At 37.9% G+C, this 19,321-nt stretch overlaps 1 protein-coding gene across 1 annotated transcript in view; it reads right to left on the minus strand.

Moving 5' to 3' along the window:
- Positions 1–17,776, minus strand: part of NBEAL1 (neurobeachin like 1) — a 71,060-nt gene extending 53,284 nt beyond the window's left edge. The window contains exons 1-2 of the mRNA XM_054381365.1: positions 17,754–17,776; positions 3,559–3,650 (exon numbers count right to left, since the gene is read on the minus strand). Of these exons, the coding sequence (XP_054237340.1) occupies positions 3,559–3,650; positions 17,754–17,771 (110 nt within the window). The 5' untranslated portion in view covers positions 17,772–17,776. The remainder of the gene's footprint in view (positions 1–3,558; positions 3,651–17,753) is intronic.
- Between the last annotated feature and the right edge of the window lie 1,545 nt (positions 17,777–19,321).

Raw genomic sequence — 19,321 nt, forward strand, 5'->3', positions numbered from 1 at the left:
AAGGGATGACTACAATAGAATGAAACATGGAAACTAAGCAAGAGAAATATTTTCAACTTCCACCTGAAGATTAAAAGCTAAATTAGATGTCAATCATTAAATAGCTATTGAGATCTAGTTGGTATTCATTGACAGTGAACCTTCTATCTTCCTTACATAAATTACAAAAAGCCATACAAAATAAGATTAAATACAAAAAGAAAGCTGTTCACAGTAAGATGGAAGGAAGGAATACTTAAAATCGGGATCCCATACTTATCAGTTTCTGGATATCATTAACCAAGCAAATACAATTTTTTTAGGAGACACAAAGATTGTTGTATTGGTGTTAAATGCAACAACCCTACCAAAGCTGTTCTCTGAGATGAAGACTGTTTATCCACTGCTGCACCTGATAAAGAGAGTTTGCCTTTGGCAACAGCTCTTAACCCTGACACATTCTCTATGATCTCTACACAGGAAAAGACTGACGTAAGCAAGAGCCTTAGAGGTTACAAAAGCCTGCAACATGGCCAAAGCCAGGGGGAAAATGACAACAAATGAAAAATTCAGCTAGCTCAAAAATCCACTTGCACACATACACCTGTGTAAGGCATCAAAAAGTACAGAGAAATGCAATGACTGATTCTAAACAGTGCAACTGCAACTATTTGAGGGAAATGTGAAGCAATACATTGTTTAGCTTATAAACTTGAAAACGAAACCTATAAGGAGGCAAAAACTGAGGCCAAATTTAGTAAAACAACCAGACATATAAAGACAGCAAGCTCTCACGTCCTAGAAAACAAGTGTTACCTATAGATACACAGAGGATCAAACACTGTTCGCCTCTTTGCCTCTTCAGAGCTGTGCAATTTGCTTTTCAGATCCTGGGATTCAGACTCTCGAGGGATTCAATGATTTAACACAAATTTTACAGGGCCTAAGCTCCAAGCTGGTAAAACTGAGAGCAACTGCATTTTACCAACACAACTCAAGAAAGACATTTTATTTTCTATGATGGCACTTTCACCTCACAGATGCAACAGATTTGTACCTTTTGGGACTACACATACGGCTCCTCACTATCTGGTAACTGGCCATCTCTGTATTAGGAAGACTTTGTCTTTTGACAGCCAAAATCAGATATATCCAGAAGTAATCTTCCTGAAGTGGCAAACAAGTCTTTTTCAGTATGATCATAAAATACTTAACAAAAGCATACCCTTCATGCCTCAAGTCCCAAAGAATGTTTTTTCTGCAGTAGCTGCCCATCTCTGCTATTGCACAACCCACAAGAATTTACTGCCTTATGCAAGACTGGCACAAGAAATGTTAACTGGGATTATTCAAACTGAATATAGCATGAAGTATATCAATAAATGAATAAATAAATATTTTTAAGTAATCAAACTTCTTTTTATCCCAGAGCATTTGGGTTCTTTTTATTTAAAATTCCCTTGCATTACATTAACATAGTTATGCGGTAACATAAAAGCCATCTCAGGTATTTGGAAGGAAGCTAAATTAGCCTCTATATTGTATTCACATATTACAGACCAAAAACACACTGGGATTTTCAATCTCTCCTCTGCCAGTGGTAAGCATTTTGGAACACAGTGCTGTAAAGTAAGTAAGTTGACAAAGTGCTATTTCTATGGTACTTTGCATAAGTTTCCACTCAGTTTCTCATTTTAGCTAGCTTCATACATTACTTGCAAAACCAAGAGACAGAATTATTTAATAAGCAATTTCAGTTAAAAAAAAAAAAAGAAATATTGAGACTACAGGGTCCAATGGCCCCAAGAGGAGTGAAAGAAAATGAGCATTTGGTGGTTCCACAGTTACCTACTTGCTCTTTTTTAATGGCTCAACAATATCAGTTCCAGAACAAATGCCTGCAATATAAACTGACAAACTCTGGAAAGACACTACTTTGCACAAGCCTGATTATCTCACAAATGCAAGTAAGGGCAAAACCTGCAATTCTTTGTTAATTCCTGTATCTCCTATCAAACACCTCGATTTTTCATCCAGCCATCAGAGCACAGGAATGATCTGTCTTCAACCCCATGTTATTTCGATACACTTTATCTATATCTGTTATAAAAATGAGTCTTAATCCACATAGGCCTATTCTTCCAGACTAAATCACTAATCCTGTCATTAACCTCAGAAAAAAAAACACTATTTTTATGTTCACTAAACCATCCTTCAGCACAATGAAGATTCTGCTCTTGTTCTGCACAGCTAAGCTTCATGTTTGGTTTTCCGTCCTTTCTGTAAAAATACAACAAAAATTAACCCAAATGCCATGAACACATATAAGCGAAACACACTTAAAACTTAGAAGCACCAAGACACTCTTCTCTTCCAATGTTCAGATTTCAATAGTAAGTAGTATGTTAAAGATACCCTGTGTCAAAAGGATAAACCTTTTCCTTAACTAAACAAAGTAAGATGCATTTTTGACACCGCAAAGAAAATAGATCTTCTGAAACAACACAGAACCAATTTGAAGGTCATTCTCCTTGGTAATTTTACTATATATTTTGCATTCATTATGAGGAAAATTTTAATACAAAGCATTGAGAAGCTCAGGTTTTATCCACTGAGATCCTGTTGCAGCAGTCATTTCCTTGTAACAGTAGAGCGTATCACTTACACTTCAAACAGGATCTCCTCCAAAGCCCATTAAAGAATTTCCATTGATTTCAACAGGGCTTGGACCGCAGCCATCATGCAGGGGGAGCCATTCTTTGCATTCAAACATGAGTAGTGGTACCAGCTGTAACACTGACTGGTTCTCACGACTTCTGATTCCTGTTACACTTGATTTTTCTTAAAATCATTAGTTCATGCAAGCATCCCAAAACCAAAAAGAAGCATCCCATGCCTAAGCTTCTATTAGTCATTTGCCAAGTTAGTCTTGAAAACACAATTCTTAGAATACAGCAGGCAAATTCAAAATACTAAGTATACATCTCCAAAATTAGACCTCAATATGACTTCAAGATTATATCTGAGAACTTGTGGTCAGCAAGATGAGTGAAGCAAACAATACTCTTAGCCTGAACTGAAGTCTTCACAGAGACATACAAAGAAATCACTTTCAAGTTTATAATTTGTGCATATTCTTATTTTTAAAATGTTTTCAGCTAAGATATCCAGATCCTTATCCTTAATCTTAAAAACAATCCCCCAAAAGACTCTTTACCTACATCTTGCTTCTCTTCATTCACTGCTGATAGAGATACCAAGCACTAATACTGACTAATACTATTTCATATGCAACAATTAATGAATACTTATTGAAAAAATGCATAAATAATAATGATTATTCCTATAAGCAAGACTGATGGATACACGTGCCAACTCCTGATATAATATAAATGCCAGTATTTGCCCTGTTTAATTATTCACAACCCAACTTGGCCTTCAAAAGAATGGGAGTGCCATTCAACAACTAAAAATCTTCCTTCTGTTTAAAGACAGTATTTTTGCTGAACAAGAATGGGCTCTCAGCCAGGTGTGTTTCACATACCAAACAAAGATGATCAAGTCTGTAATTCTACACACCTGGTTGGCAGCTTCTCAAAGTCCACATCCAGAAACTGTTCATAGCTAGAAACGAAACTATCCAACCAGAGCTTCAGGTAATCTGGATCTTTCTGTAAAAACAAGAGAATGTTAGACAATGTTGCACTGAAAGCAATCCATTAAGAACCCTGTATAGTAACTTGAATGGAAAGCTCTTAAGACATTTCAACCAGGAGAATGAAAGGAATACACAGATTTTTAGAACTAAATTTTTTTAAAATTGTGTCCTCTGTTCTCAGTCATGTTATGCTCATGTGGCAAATCCTGCTCTGTTCATTAGTTCATGTGTTTTCACTTCCTGGTACTGATGACAACCAAAGCATTTTAGCTTCCCCACCCACCAACAATCTTTACTTATTCTACAGAGTAATAAGTACCAGCTTTACAAAATTACTAGTATATTCTAGCATTGATAGCATAGACATTAGTAGGTAACACTTTTAATGGCTTCAAAAAAAATTAAGTAAGAACTCCAATAACAATCCTAATCACAAAATAATTTGCTTTTTGCTTCATTCATTGATCAATATGGCAGCTAGAGCCAGATGCAGTGTTCCAAGAGACAAGGCAGAGCCTGTGGCTTGTGTACTAGATAACTATAAAACAGATATGGATTTAAATTTAGGCTGCCTAGTTGTTCTTAGTAGAGCACACAGACTCTCTCTGTGACCAGCAGTTCCTCAGAGCTGGGTACAGTACCAGCAGGGAGCACAGATAGTACACCACAAGCCACCAAAGGAAAATTCTGTCAAAATATGCCATTTGAGAGAGTCTCAGCCTAGAAGTTAAGCTGCTCAATTTTAAAAAGCAAGATGCCAGACCATCGCTAACATATTCCTCCACAAGGACCGTATGGTTATGTCCATTAATATACATTAATGCAGTCCCACATTCTATGTTACAAATAATTTTCAGAATAACTTTATAACACTTGCCTAAAGTATTTCAATTTTATGTGATTTCTATATCTACTTCATAATTTACAAAACTTTGCATGAGTTCAAAACTTTTTTCTTCATCCTCCTCTTTTCCCTTGTATGTATCTCCTCCTTACTGCTTTTGCATTGCCACAGATGTTCCAAAAAACAGATTACTTCCCTGCAATGTTAAAACCAAGGACCAACCTGTAAATAACACAGCATTCAATGTAAAAGTCAGTCACCAAGAAAGAGTCCTGTCAATGCAAAATAACTACCTACAAAAGAACCTCCCACAAGAAAAAAAAAAAAAAAAACAAATCCAAAATCCCTAGAATAAAATGGAGATCCAGACTCCTCTAACTGTAGTAAGAAGTGTCAGAAACACCCAGGCACAATTTGCTTCACTAGCACCATTAATTATATATGAAATGTGTTCAGATACTATGACAACAGGGTCAAATAAAACCCTCAGCTAGCTATGTATCTTGTCTGATTATTTGCTTCGTTATTATTTGCCTTTACTCCATTTTCTTGTTAATTTTAAGACATGATTATCTTATCTCCCCTTCTTCCACACCATTCCTAATCTCTCCCTCCTTCAAAACATTTCTCCTCCTCACCACTGCTTTTATTGCCCTTTTAATATTTTAAGTCATTATTCCCTTTATTTCTCTATTAAAAAATTGTCCAAAATTGCAAGCATAGCGACGTTTTGTCCTCATGTTTCATATGCACTGAACTACCAGTTATCTTCAACACACATACTGATTGTCCTCAAAATTAGATTGCAACATACAGAATGAAAACTGTTGAGATAAAGAATAAATTCAAGTTTTCCAAGATACTACTTGTACTTAAACTTCAACCAGGTAAATACAGAATACACATCTCAGGTTCAGAGATCAAACCACTTAAAGATCAAACCAAAAGATGGTCAAGAAGTTCTTTTCCTATCACCTCTTCAAGTATCCTCGATTTTCTAATGACAGAAGTGGTAAACCGCATTAACAGCAAAACACAAATTGACTTAATTTTAATATGAATATATTTGTGTTCTTCAGTGCCAGATTAACTTTTTGAGCTGGTATACACTGCAATCTGACAAATATCTGTGTACCACATGGCACAAGATTGCATCCTGTTGGTATGGCAATACATCAGATCTGTGCTGCTACCAAGAGCAACAAATCACTGAACTGCAACCTTGCCTCCAACTGATTCACTACAAATTGTTAGCTGCTCCATTACATCTGCAAGCAAGTAGTGTAACTCAGACCACAATAAAGCATCTTAAATACTCATAAGTCTTTGTACTAGTAAAAAAAAACAGTGAAACCTATAGACTATATTATCCTATTCCCCACTTTCATTATTACTCTTCTGTTGTCATTCTGTAGACAGATAGCTGGAGGCTGTATCTCAGATAGTAACTCCCAATCGTTTTCTGTGGTGCTGGTTGAAGATGCACTATGCTTTGAAAACACTGCTTGCAAAGCAACTTACGCTTTGATAACACACTGCAAGGACAAACTGTAATAAAACAAGGTTAGACTGGTATTTTTTCCCACTCTTGCTGCACACACTCTGCAGATATGCCCTATGAGACCAGCAAGAAATTCAGAAGGAAATTTTTTATTTGTGCAACAGCAGTAAAAGCAGAAAGAAGCTCTATATGGTAATAAAATACCTTTCATCGGTTACAACTTTCTAATCACCAGAAGATAAGAAAATGTTGGTTTTCAAAAACCTTGCAGCTTATTTACCTGAAACTTGCCTAGGTTTTCTGCAAGACAAGCTTCAATATCTTATTTGAACAATAATGCTTATGCAGAAACCTAAAATTTCTAAAAGAAAATTCCTCCATACATTGACATTGCAAGAAGCTAAAAATTCAACTTGAATTAGCCATTTCTCTTCACTACAGTAATAAACCGAAACCGTCAGGCTATCTTCAGAGTGTCATTGTAAGGACATGTGAAAAAAAAAAACAAGTTAAAAATGCACTAGTTGATAACCTCAAGTCTGCAAAGTTTAAGCTTAAGCTTCTGAGCTCAACATACTGTAATGAAGGCCTGTGAAACTGCTATGGCAACAATAAGTCCTTCACCTGCAGTAATGAAAATTAAAAAAACAAACAAACAAAAAACACCACAATATTTTAAACCCAGTAAGTCAACTGTAGCTCAGAGCACCTGGAAATGAAAATACTTCCTTGTTCCTTCCCTTCCTTAAATATTTCTAGTTTTTTTTTTTTTTTAAATAACAACAACAACAAAACTAAACAGCAAAACAACACAACACCCCTTTAGGCTTCCATTTTCGTAAGATGCTCCCAGCATAGTAACAAATGTCATAGCTCTCTACACATTAAAAGGAAAGACTGCCAGGCCTGAGCAGTATAGTGCTCTATTTTACCCCAAATAAAACAAGAAAGATCGAACAAACAAACAAAAAAAAAAGGGAAAAAAAACCCCACAACAACGAGAAGCTAATAAACAAAAACCCACAAACGAAAAAAAACCAGTCCCATAAAACACCAAGAGGAGGGTAGGGATTTTTTCTTTACCAATACAGTTAGTACAATTCTTTCCACAGTATGGAAAGCAATACTGCAGCTAAACACTGCCAGACAATTAGCAAGTTACCCATGAAGTCGAACAATTTAACAGTGTTTATATATATAAATGAGTTTAGCAAGGTCATCCTTAGACTTGGCACAACTTGGGAACAAACTTCAGTGCTTAACAATAAAGCCAATAGCAGGTATATCTGACAGACATGGCATTCTCTAAGCAATGAAGGAAAAATTATAGCCAAAATCTACACTAACTTGAGGACAGGCTTTTCTCTTTGCTACACTAAATTATCTAGAATTACAATAGCTTTCTCTACTCATTATGAAGATCAATGAAATGAATGACAAAGAAATGGTCTAATGCAGTCAGGTTTTTTTCAGTAACTAGTTTGCCTATAAAGAAGGTCACCAAGAATTTTTTGCATCAGTAATAACATTTTTTAAATTTGTAACAAGGCTGGCAGAATTGAACTCTTGCATCTTACTCTCAAGTCAAATGAAAACATTTTACACAAAATGAGTATTGAAGTCCTTCCACTTAAAGTCTTCAGACCCACAGTTGAGGCATACAGGCACATTTACCCAACATTTCCAATTGGCACTATTAATGTATTTATAGAAGGGCTGCTTTTAAATTTAACAGTAACTCCCATGTCATCAAGCAAACAGACACAACTGGGCAAAGCTCAGTACAATTTTTATAGCTGTGTTCAGGAAGTATTAGTTGCTAAAAACAAAAGCTGGATCCACCCGAGGCTATTTGCAGTGTTGCATTCCATGCTCTAAAGGCAAAAATTCCCTGCAGGGCAGTTCAGAGTCCGACTGTCAGACAAGCCCGACTTGTTTGACAAGACAGTTGTTTGAAGTCGTTAAATTTAACATGCAGTTATCAAATGGCCAGCCTGGTCAGACTACTGTGCATAGCAGCCAGTCAACCTTCAAAGTGGATTTCAGCTTAGAAGTGCTACCATAAAACCTCCCTGGCACTGGTATTATGGCAACTAATCCTTCATCCCTAAGCATAATACTTAAAATAAGAACAATCCCTTGGTGTTAAGGCTGAATTAGATCTATAAAAAAGTAACAGTAGGAAATCAAACATGAAATACTGCCTCTAGATCTTAAGTCTTAACACTAATTGAAGTAGTATGCATAATGCAGAACTGTGGAACATTTTTAACACTGTTTGAAATAAACTATTTATTGGGGGATTACAAAATTTATTTTAAGGGAGCTTTTTCCTCTTTATGTTTTCAGACATAAAAGGCAACATCTTCAGCATGAGATTTCCTAGCAGCCTTTATTCTAAAATACGTCAAAGTGCTTATGCTTCTTGTGAACCTTTCAAACCTGTAAAATGCCAAAATAAAACCTATTATAGCAGCAACGATAGTTAGAATTAAAAAAATGCTTAATAATAAACCATTCTAAACTGGCTAAATCATCTTGATAAACTCAATTCTAATTATCAATGCATTATCTAAATATGTACTCAACTTTGGGCACAACATTTTACTTTAATCACAACACTGATTTTTGAACGAGCTGTTGATCCAAAAGAAGTAAGGCTCTTGGCAAGTAACTAAAAACCTCTTTTTTCAAAATTCGCACAAGCATCTTTCCATTTATAGAATTAAAAGGAGGCATGTGCTTTCTTTTATAAATGGGAATTGCAGTGAATCATGATAGAAACAACTATTTTGGGACAAGTTAAAAAATTCCGTTCAGCATATGGATTTATAGCAAAATAAACCTACAGCAGTCAGCCATGATACGATTTAGGTCACAAACAATAGAAGACAAAGTGAATATATCTATTCTTTTTTCAAAACAAGAAAAATAATTTTCATCTTCCACTAATGCCTGTTGTACATTAAGGGAAATCAAGAGTTAATTGGTATAACCACAAAGAAAAGGCTAGAAAGTCCCAGGGGGACAAGGCAGTTCATCCCAGGATATTGTAATCTGTTATCCTATTCCATTGTTTTGTATTTCTCTATTTAAAGGACTGTACAGCCAAATCTCTCTCTCCTCTCCACCTTGGGAGGTGCACCGTTATCTTTTGTGGGGGAAAGCTTTTTCATCTCAGCCTTGGCTGGCAGCGAATTTTCAGCTACCCCACTGAGCCTGTTGAAGCCTGCAGTAAGCCTGGGTCTAGCGGGGGGTGCCTGCTCTTGGGCCTGCTGAGGCTGAGTGGGATGGAGGTTTCTGGAAGGCTCTGGAAGGTTTTAGCCTGGTAGGTCCAGGTGAAGAACTGAGCGTAATTTGTGAACGCATTTGTTTTACCTGAATGCCTTTTGTATATATTGGTAAATAGAATTTCCCTTTAAACTTCCAATCCAGTGTGCAGCATTTTTGTTTTGCTCCTTGGGAAGGGAGTAAAATATCTTTCCTGTCCTTACCCTGGGCAGCTCGTGGCTCAAAACTAGGACAATGTCTTAGGTCAAAATAAATAAATAAAATACCTGAGAGTTTTACTCCTTTTCCTTTCTACTTCAGACCCTCAACAAAAGTGGGGAGAAAAGAAAGTTTTCTTACTAAAACAGAAGCAAAGCCTTCATTTTTCTTTCTCATGCTCTTTTTTGCTGCTGTTTTTGAATGACAATACAATTACAGCCTTGTAGCTTGAGACTGGCATGTGACTGATGCTACCCATGGGATGAATTTACTTTATCTGAACTCAGATTTTCATGTCTTCCTAGTTGATAGAAAGTATCACTGGGAGGCTCCATGTACAAGCTGGCATTCAGTATTTCAGTCTTCCAGTGTCCACTGCACAGGGCACTTACCAGGAATTTACCATACTGTGACATATTACATTCTATTAACATTCATTTTTCCCATCGAAGTTGACATAATGAACTAACAGTAGTAAAAGGGGGATGGTGTATTTTAAGCATAATAATTAAGGCAACCAAAATAATATGATGTCAAACATCTACAGAGTCAAGCTAATCCTAAATTTAACAAAAATTCAAACCATATCTTAGGATAGGTTTAGAGTTTAATGCTTTATACCTTTAAAATCTGAAGTTATCCTATCATTTTACATGAGAAAAGGAGTCAGTTTTAACAACAACACACAGAAAGCCAGCTTTTGCCATCAAATTTCTAACCTAGAGTGTGATCCAAGAGAAAATAAAAGTTTAAAACAGAGAAAACAAGTAGGATGGTGCTACAACAGTAAAATCATTGGCCTGTTATTTCACCATATCAACAGGTAGTGTTTCAGAAGATAAGAAAAAGGCTGAGAAGTTGTATGCAGCTTATCAAAAAGAAATCTGTATTTGTGTCAGTGTCATGTAATTATTGAACTAAAGCATTGATTCCAAGTTTTATACAATTCAACACTAGCCAAACATTTATTGATAGAGTTGATAATGTAACTGAAAACCAGCTTCTATCTACCACAGCCATTTTCTACAAAACTTAGTAGGATTATGTCACTGGAAACTCCAGGCTGATGCCTTACATAATTGGTTGGTTTTGTTTGGTTGTTTAGGGTTTGGGGGGGAGGGGTCAAAGTTCCTTCTCATCTGTATTTCTTTCATCAAGAAAAGCTTGGTAATTAAAGAAGCCATTCTCTCTTCTATGGCAGCTGTTTAACCTTTCTGAAGCCTGTAAATTTTTTAACAGTATCTACTGACAACATTTGGATTCAGGCATTAAGCTTCAATGCTGTTCAACGGGCAGCTGGCAAGTCTTTCTGCTATTTCTGTATTGCACCATCACCATACTGTGTATTGGAGTTGATTCTGCAATATTCTTTTATCAGGACACATATTATCCCCAGATCTGAGCCAGACAATTGTGTTAAAACTGCCATAACTGAGATACCACACAAGAGCCCAGTATTTGTTAAATTGACTCTTTTATTATTATATCAACACATGGAAACAGAAGCTTGTCTTTTTTACCTTTGTGATAAACCATTCCATTTAAGGGACACTTGATGCTTTCATTTCAGTAAAAGCTATAACTGAAACACATTTGTTGGTATGCTCAGAGCTGGCTGTTTCTCACTAATTCTGTAAATAGCTCTGAAATTCCATGTAGGAATTTCAACATCATGCTAGATACCAGTAAAACTCTGAATCTTAGAGCAAAAGCATGAAAAACCCTGAGACATTTATCTAAAAGTAGCATATGTGTGTGTATATATATTTATGTATACATACACACACATACATACAATGCTCAATATATTATGAAATTATAAGAAACTGAAATAACTGGCTTGCAAAATGTTATGGTTTTATTACATCTGTCTGGATAGATGTATCTGCTGTTTTGTTTCAACTTGAAGTCTGCATTCTCTGTGACAGAGCCCCTGAACAGCCATCAGCATGTGTTCACCCTAGTCCACAATTAAAGAAGGTAACAGCTATTGTAAGTTGAGACCAGTGTCTCCCGTATAGACACTATTTATATGAAAAGTGCTCTATTTGTAACTATTGGAATTGTGTTAGTTCTTTGACTATAAGACATCTCTTCAAATAGTAGACAGTAAATTCAGAATTGAAGACCAACTGTTCTTGGTCTTCAATATTCATTCTTAGTTCAGCATCTCATAAATAAAGACAGAAAAAATATTTTCACCTATACATGGTCACAAGTGACTTGTGATAATGCTCTTCTACAAGTTAAAATCACTCAGAATGCAGAGATATATTTTAAGCAATCTGTAGTAAAGATATGTTACACAGCAATTGTTTAATAAATCTTCACTCACTTTTAGCAGAGGCATGAATTTACATCAAAATGACTTATGAAAAACTTCTTTTACTGAACATTTGGCTTGCTCAAGCATTCATCTAGCTGTAAGCTGAATACTTCTTTATTTAATGTAACAAAGGCGATATATACTGATGTGATGTGAATCACTGACAAATCAGCAATTGCACAAGAAAAGACAAGTGCAAGCTAAGTTGGGATGAGATCATATTTGGGATGCAAAGGTCAATGTTTCATACAGGGCTTACAGTTTAACGTCAAAGATTATATTCTTGTTGAATTACATGTCTGTTACCATGACTAAGCTAATTTTGCTAAAACAACATTTCTTTGAGAAATACAGCTACAACATGATTTAGGTGAAAAATTCAGTTCAATCATATTGCTTTATGCAGTCCTACAATCGTCATGTCTAAAACCTGATCTGATTGTAGTTTTTTTTTTTTTTAGTTTATTTACAAATACTCTGTAATTTTATACAGAGACAGGGGTTAAAAACCCTTGTAAGCAACACCTCACGTTATTTAACATACACTGATTAACCAACTCTTGTAATTTCATAACACTCTTTGGAAGGTATACACTTTCTGTCATTTGATCATCCTTGTATTAAATACCACAATCTTTTGATACAGGTAATAGAGGGATTCAGCTGAACTATAAAATGTTGTCTGGGAGGCAGTACTTTGTAAAATGGTCATTGAAGGGACATTGACAATATAGCAATAACCCTTTGTCAGTGACAGCCACTTGGTAGGTCACCTTAGCAAGATTGTAAAATTACACATTGAGAAAACTGGTATCTTCTTGCTCCAAGCCAACTTTTTCGACGATCAAGAGCACCCTCTTTTTATGTTAGTTTCAGCCCAACACACAGTGGTTAACGCTAACAAAATTCGTCCCAAGGAGCACATTCTTGAAAGGATCCAAAGACACATACATTTATTCTCACAATTCAAGGACAAATTTATCTCAGTTCTACACATTATGTTAGTATAAGACATGGGAACAGGGAATGAATGGAAATTATTCTTTTACAAACTCTTCTCACTTACAGCACAGAGTACACATTCACTTGAATGACCTTGTAATGTGAATGCAAATTTAACTCTAGCCAATTAAATGCACATTCATATGGCAAAGTTCCAGCTTCTAAGTATTTGCATTGCAACAGTCTTCTGATAGTAAAGCCAGCCATTACAGAAAAGTTGGCACTGCTAGCACACCAGTTTGAAGCACTTCACTCATCACAGTGGTCTGCTACTGCCTAACATATGGAAACCATGATTTCTCCCAAGATCGCTTTTCTCTTTCAGGTCTTCATTTGATTCTTGTAAGGCAGCCTATAAGGACACCAGATGAGGAAAAAATAACTCAAAGTAACAAGATTTTAACCACTTTAGGACATTTTTGGGACAATGCATACATCACATGTAACAGTTTTGGTTTATGTCCAGCTTTCAATGAAGTTCTAGAAAATGCTCTCCTTATAAAAGTACCACAGATCTTTCCATGCTAAAATTACTAAATAAGAAGATACTTATAATCTATAGATACCCCCTCACTACGCCAGAGAGAAAACTAAAACATACTTATCTCAATACAATCAGATTTTGTAAAAACAAAAGAAGGCACCAGCAAAACACCACCAAAAAAATACAGCACAATATTAGAAAGTCCATTTAAAATGACATCTTGAATAAGTCTGCTGCTCTTAACACAGCAAGTGATACGTCTGTCTCAGCTGCCTGCATCAGTAAAGACCAGAACATGACGATTAGCTTTAGGACTGGTAACACTCAGAGTCCCTACCTTATTGACACCTAGATTGTTTGTTCCCTTTTTGAAGTGTGAGGCATAGGCTATAACCTGCATGAAAAGCAGACTCATGGCTTTCCCTTCAAACTATTATATCACTTATAAGGTAACAGCAGTGTTTGAATTAAATCAGAGTTTCACTGAAGAAGAGAGCGTGAGAAAAACCTCAGAATCCTTGTAATACAATGAAAACTGAAATTTTCCTGAGGTGATAGAGCATCTAAGTGCCTGCATTTATGACTCTGAAACCCCACATGAAAGCAATTGGCGATTAGGTTTTTTACATAGGAAAGAATAATCTCTTTGCACAGAGTATCTGATCACTTTCTGAGTAAAACAAAAAATATCAAAATCCTGACATGTTTTATGTCTAAGAGTCTGAAATACCTATCAGAACACCTGAAGAAGATGAAATGCGCTCATTTTAAGTTTCACATGTAAGAGAGAGGTTGAATCTCTGCAAGTTGAATCTGTAGCAACAGTTACTTCAGCAGGTTAGAAACCACAGATCTATTTTCTATACCAATACATCATTAACATCTAAGAAAAGGCGAATCAGCTAACATCACAACAGTAACATTATCACATCCATGCTGGTATAAGGCTACATGGCAAAACTGGTAAAGACTACCTCAGTCACAGACACATGAAAGCATGTCCTTTTCCCAGACTGCTTCAATTCAACTAAAAGAGCTCTTCTGCTGTACAATTATGTTAGTAATACATTTTCAGGCATCTGCTGCATACACGCTTACATATGAACCGTTTCATGCTCCTGTGTAAGTTATTGAAGGCTTTAAACCAACAGTATTTCTCATTTCTCACATACTACCATTGTCTACCTAGCGTACTGGAGAAAATTCTCTACAGAAAAGAGCTATGATTCCTATTCTACACATAATTCAATTACCTTAAAATGCACACATTCCTACATTTGGATAAGAGGACAGCAGCTTACATTAGTATCAATATTCAAGGGGATATCATCATTGTACATCAACAGAGAATTCAACAGGAAAAAACCCAAAACATTTTAAGCTGAAAGTTATCAAAAAACATGCCAGCATATTGCATCCTTAACAATGTCTTCTTTGCAGAAAATTTGACATTATCATTAAAAAAGAAAGAAAGAAAAAAGAAAGCACAAACAAAACAACAAAAAATTCAAGGCAGGGACATCTCAGACTAAGAACAATACAATGCTGCGATACAATTATTATTTAAACTGCTTCCATGCAACATCTGAAGCATCCTAAATCCATGTGCGGCTATTACTTTCACAGGCATCTTAGACAACAAGCCATTACCTGCATCTTTGCAGATAATGGCCTAGAGAAAAGCTTTTGGGGGGAACAGAAACAGAAAAATACAATCTAAACCCAAACCCTAATCTTAGATTACAAACTTCCAGATGAAAACCAACTGCATACCAACTAAAAATTAACTTTTCCTTTCTGCAGAGGTCCCAGTTACATGCTAATGTGTGCCGAGATCTCCAATTTCTAAATAGCACAAGGGGAAATGAAAACAGAGGAATGCCTTCCTAAAGTTACTTTGCACAAAAGTAATTGTTCATCTGACACCTGTTGCTGTCAGATGTGTCAAGTGGTCAAAAGTCATGACTCAGGATAGAGGATAAGACGTTAACACAGCATCATTCATCATTTTAAAGCAATGAAAACTGTGCTTCAGCACAGGGTGCTATATTTAACATACTATCATGAAGGACTTGATTATCTAAAAAAGGCAAGACAGACAAGACTAATTATAAGCAGTAATTTGAAGCATCATACACAAAAAAATAGCTTGGGTTTCACTGTTGTTTTAGTTAACAGTGCTGCAAAACCTAAATCAAAATATTTGAGATTGTGGCACAACAAATTCCCACCTTACTCAACTGTGAGCTCCAGCAGTTTTTGTAGTTCAAAGAAATTGCCTGGCTTTCCTTCCCAGCATGTCAGCCACAACAAAGTCATGACAGTGCAACACTAAGGATGTGATACCACACTTCAGTAGGCACTTCCAGGTATAATACCACTTTCCCCTAAACCACCATATCCTGTCACTAGTGATTATTTATTACTACACCTTCCCACTGTGGTAGATGCTCCAAGGAGAACAAAGCACAGCACACAGATGTTTTCAGTGAATGACTGCACAACCTAGTTTACACTAAGGCTTCACAACATTGTACATCCTAAAACATAGCTTCCTTGGTTGCTCTTCACCACATGTAACTGAAGACAAAACACTGTTATGCTGGATGCCTGGCCCCAGAAGAATAAGGTACCATTTTAACCTGAACAAGTTGGTAAGAGAGAGAAAAAGCAGGTTTGTGTCAAGCACTTTTTGAAAAAGTTTAGTCTTCTTTTTTTGGAGTCACTCTAGTTGCCTCCAAACTTTGAAGATCAGCTATATTTTTAAAATATTTTTTCCTACTAAAAAAACAAGGCCTTCTCAACCTATGACCCACCCAATCAGGCTCTCAATATATACGGGTCTGGAAAGAAAAACGCCAAAAATATCACCAACATGTTATGACGACTGAGTATACAAGAAAAAAAAAAATTAAATAGTCCACCCTCCACCAGCTGAGAGCTCACTAGACTGTGCACGCATCATTCCCATAAAGAAAATTAACATCTTATAAGCGATCTAAAGAACACATTTTAACCAGTACTCCTTTATTTATGCAAACTTCCCACTAGCACGCACACAACACAGAGATGGAAAGCATCCAATCTGAACTAAAAGTTCAAACAAAGCAGGAGAAGGTGTATGACAGACAATAATTTTAAAAAGAACTAGGAAGAAAAGAGACAGAGAGTCCAGGCAAAGAAATTCAGAGCATGGCTCATCTCTGCAGCCCTGCTTCCTCAAACTGAGGAAAGCCTGGATTCTTGGACTCTGTTCCCAGTGTCTTTGTTCTCACATTGATGAACTCACTGGCAAAACATCCATCTCCTCCAGTGCTAGTTCACTTCCTACTGCCATTGGCATTACTATAGTAGTTTAAAAGGCAAAGGACTATGCAGATATGTTTCAACACAACAGATTACCCACGTGCGCAGCAGTAAGAAGTCGAACCACGCTGCTGTATTTTTGCTAGTTTGATATTTAACTACATATAGAGTATTGGGATTACAAACTCACACACAAAAATTAAGAAAAGCTACAATTAAGACTTTACGCTTTACACACTGGCATTGTTAAGATGGTCTGTACTTGAAATCTCACATTCTGTGCTGTTGAGAAGGGCCTTCTCTAGAAATGAACTGGGAAGAACAAGAGAAAGTTTGTCCTTAATGTCCTACTGGTTTGAAAAGTCAAAGAAACACTGATACATAAGAAGCATGAGTCTAAAAAAAAAAAAAAGGCCAGAATATAAAATCACCAAAAGCTATACACTGCCATTGAGTTCCTATATGACAGCAGGCCACTCCTTTCCTCTGTCTGCAAAGTTATTTTCTGTATGTTCTTTATTTTACAGATATCTGTTTAGATAATCTGCAATCCAATTTGTGTACATACTGAGCAGCAATTGTAAAATGCAAACAGAGACAGGACACTATTCTAATAACATTCCTGCCAGGTTAAAGAAAGTCATTATTATTAACGGAGTACTTACATGTTATGGTGACAACTGGGAAAGGAAGACTCAGAAGTAATTTAAGAAATCTGCTCTTTAAGGTTTTTGCTAATACAGTTTAAATTAAACTGAAGCTGAACAGAAAACCAGTAAGTACAAAAGTAAATACTAAACAGTGGTGAATTAAATGAATATAATACATCTTACTACCATGGCTCTATAAAACAAGTAACTATGTGAATATGCATTCCCATAGTTAAAAGAGATAACTACAGCAACTGCTTAACTAGGCTATGAACACTGTGCAATTCACACCTCAAAGAAAACCCACAACCTGAAGAGCAAAACAAGAGATGAGGTTGCAGGCTAAGAAATGGAGTTATATCCTTACAGAAGCTAGACAAGTCTATCTAACTTCCAAAGAAAACAAAAAAAGGAGAAAAAAATGTTTAAAATGTTATAGATACATTTTAAATACCTGAGTTCCAAACAAAATAAGAAAATGACACACAAACACCACAATCCACCAAATATTTACCTTACTGCAGTAAAGCATCCAAAGCTCATACAGCCTCTCTCGGGATGCCATTCCTTCCCTTCCCCTTTCTGTCGATACCAGCTACTTTTGTTCAAGATCCTATCATGCTCAGTTCCCAGGTGTTATTCTCGCAGCTTTTGATTTATTATTACAGTTGTATCACAAGCCGATAAGGTAGGGATGAAAACAACAGAGTGTCAATGCCTCCTTTTCAGGTAAACAACGTAGCACAACACGAGTAGCTGCAGGCAAGTGTCAAGCATGTCCGTTCTTCGCCAGCGCTGCTTGGTTTTAGTCACTGAAAGTGAAAACATACCCTTCAGGCCTTTGAGGGAGGAAGACGAATAAATCCGTACTTAAAACCCACAGACGACCGGGCGTTACGCGGTGGCAGGTTGTATTGCTTTCGTCTTTGATATGATTACCCCTAAGACGGAGCAGCCTGGTTTCCAATTTTCCCGGCGCCCTCTTTTATTTTGCAGGGAACCAGAGGGGGGAAGGAGCAGGACAGTTAAGAAGGGACGCCGGAGTCCCCAGAGCGCAGGGAGGCGGCGATAGTAACGTGGCTCACTCTCCCGTCGCTGGAGGATGGCCGCCCCTCACAAGCTGAGGCTCCGGCCCGGCAATGACAGCCGCCACCACCGCCCTTCTCTCCCCACCCCCGGGCTCCACAGCCGGCCCTCAGAGTTCGGCAGGCCCAGGCACCGGTGTCTCCCGCAGATTAGCGGCTGGCCAGGCAGAGACGCTAGCCGCAGCCTTTCCCGTCCCCTGCGCGAGCAGGAGAAGCCCTGCGCTGCCCACCGCCCTCTCCCGGGCGAGAACAGCTGCCCCCGCACCCCCACCTACCGCGCTTTCGACCTCTCCCTGCTCTCCCCGCGACTTCTCTCTTTAGCCTACCCGGGCCACGGCGGGTGGCAGCCGGGCAACACCGCGCAGCAGCCGGGGGGCGGAGGGGGGCAGGCCTCTCCACATTGCCCGCCCCGCCTGCATTCCGGTACACGCCCCGGGCCACCGCCCAGAGGCGGGAAGGACGCCATCTTGGCTGCGGGTAGGGGTGGAATCTTCCTAGTAGTCGGAAGACGTGGGGCCACTCTGCAACGCCCACCTGGCAGCCGTGGGAAGCGCCAAGGCCCTCGGCTGGGTCGGGACTGCTACTGGCGTTCTCGGCGGCGATGCCGTTCCGCAGCCCTTGGAGGAGCAGCAGGTCACTGCTGGGCAGCCAGCCCTTCTGCCGCACGAGGATTAGCATTCCCAGCCCTTGTGGGGCAGAGCACTTCAGGAAACCTTCATGCTGCCGTACAAGTGATAAAGGTTATCAAGCATACACTTCCGTATGCTCCAGAGGCCTGCCTGCCTAGCCTGAGGAGCGTGGCGATACACATACGCAATCTGGAGTCAGTCCCTGCAACATACCTTTGCATATTCGTCTTGCATTTAGAAGATCAGGGAAGTGTCCCTGGAGAAATTTAAGGGCTGATCCGTGCTTAGTGTTGTATCATGTGGATCAACGGAGTGGGAGAAACGTTTTTTTACTGCGGTATCTAAGCATAGTTCCTAGCGTGGATGGA

This window comes from Indicator indicator, chromosome 5 (genome assembly GCF_027791375.1).
Source record: "Indicator indicator isolate 239-I01 chromosome 5, UM_Iind_1.1, whole genome shotgun sequence".
Lineage (NCBI taxonomy): Eukaryota > Metazoa > Chordata > Aves > Piciformes > Indicatoridae > Indicator > Indicator indicator.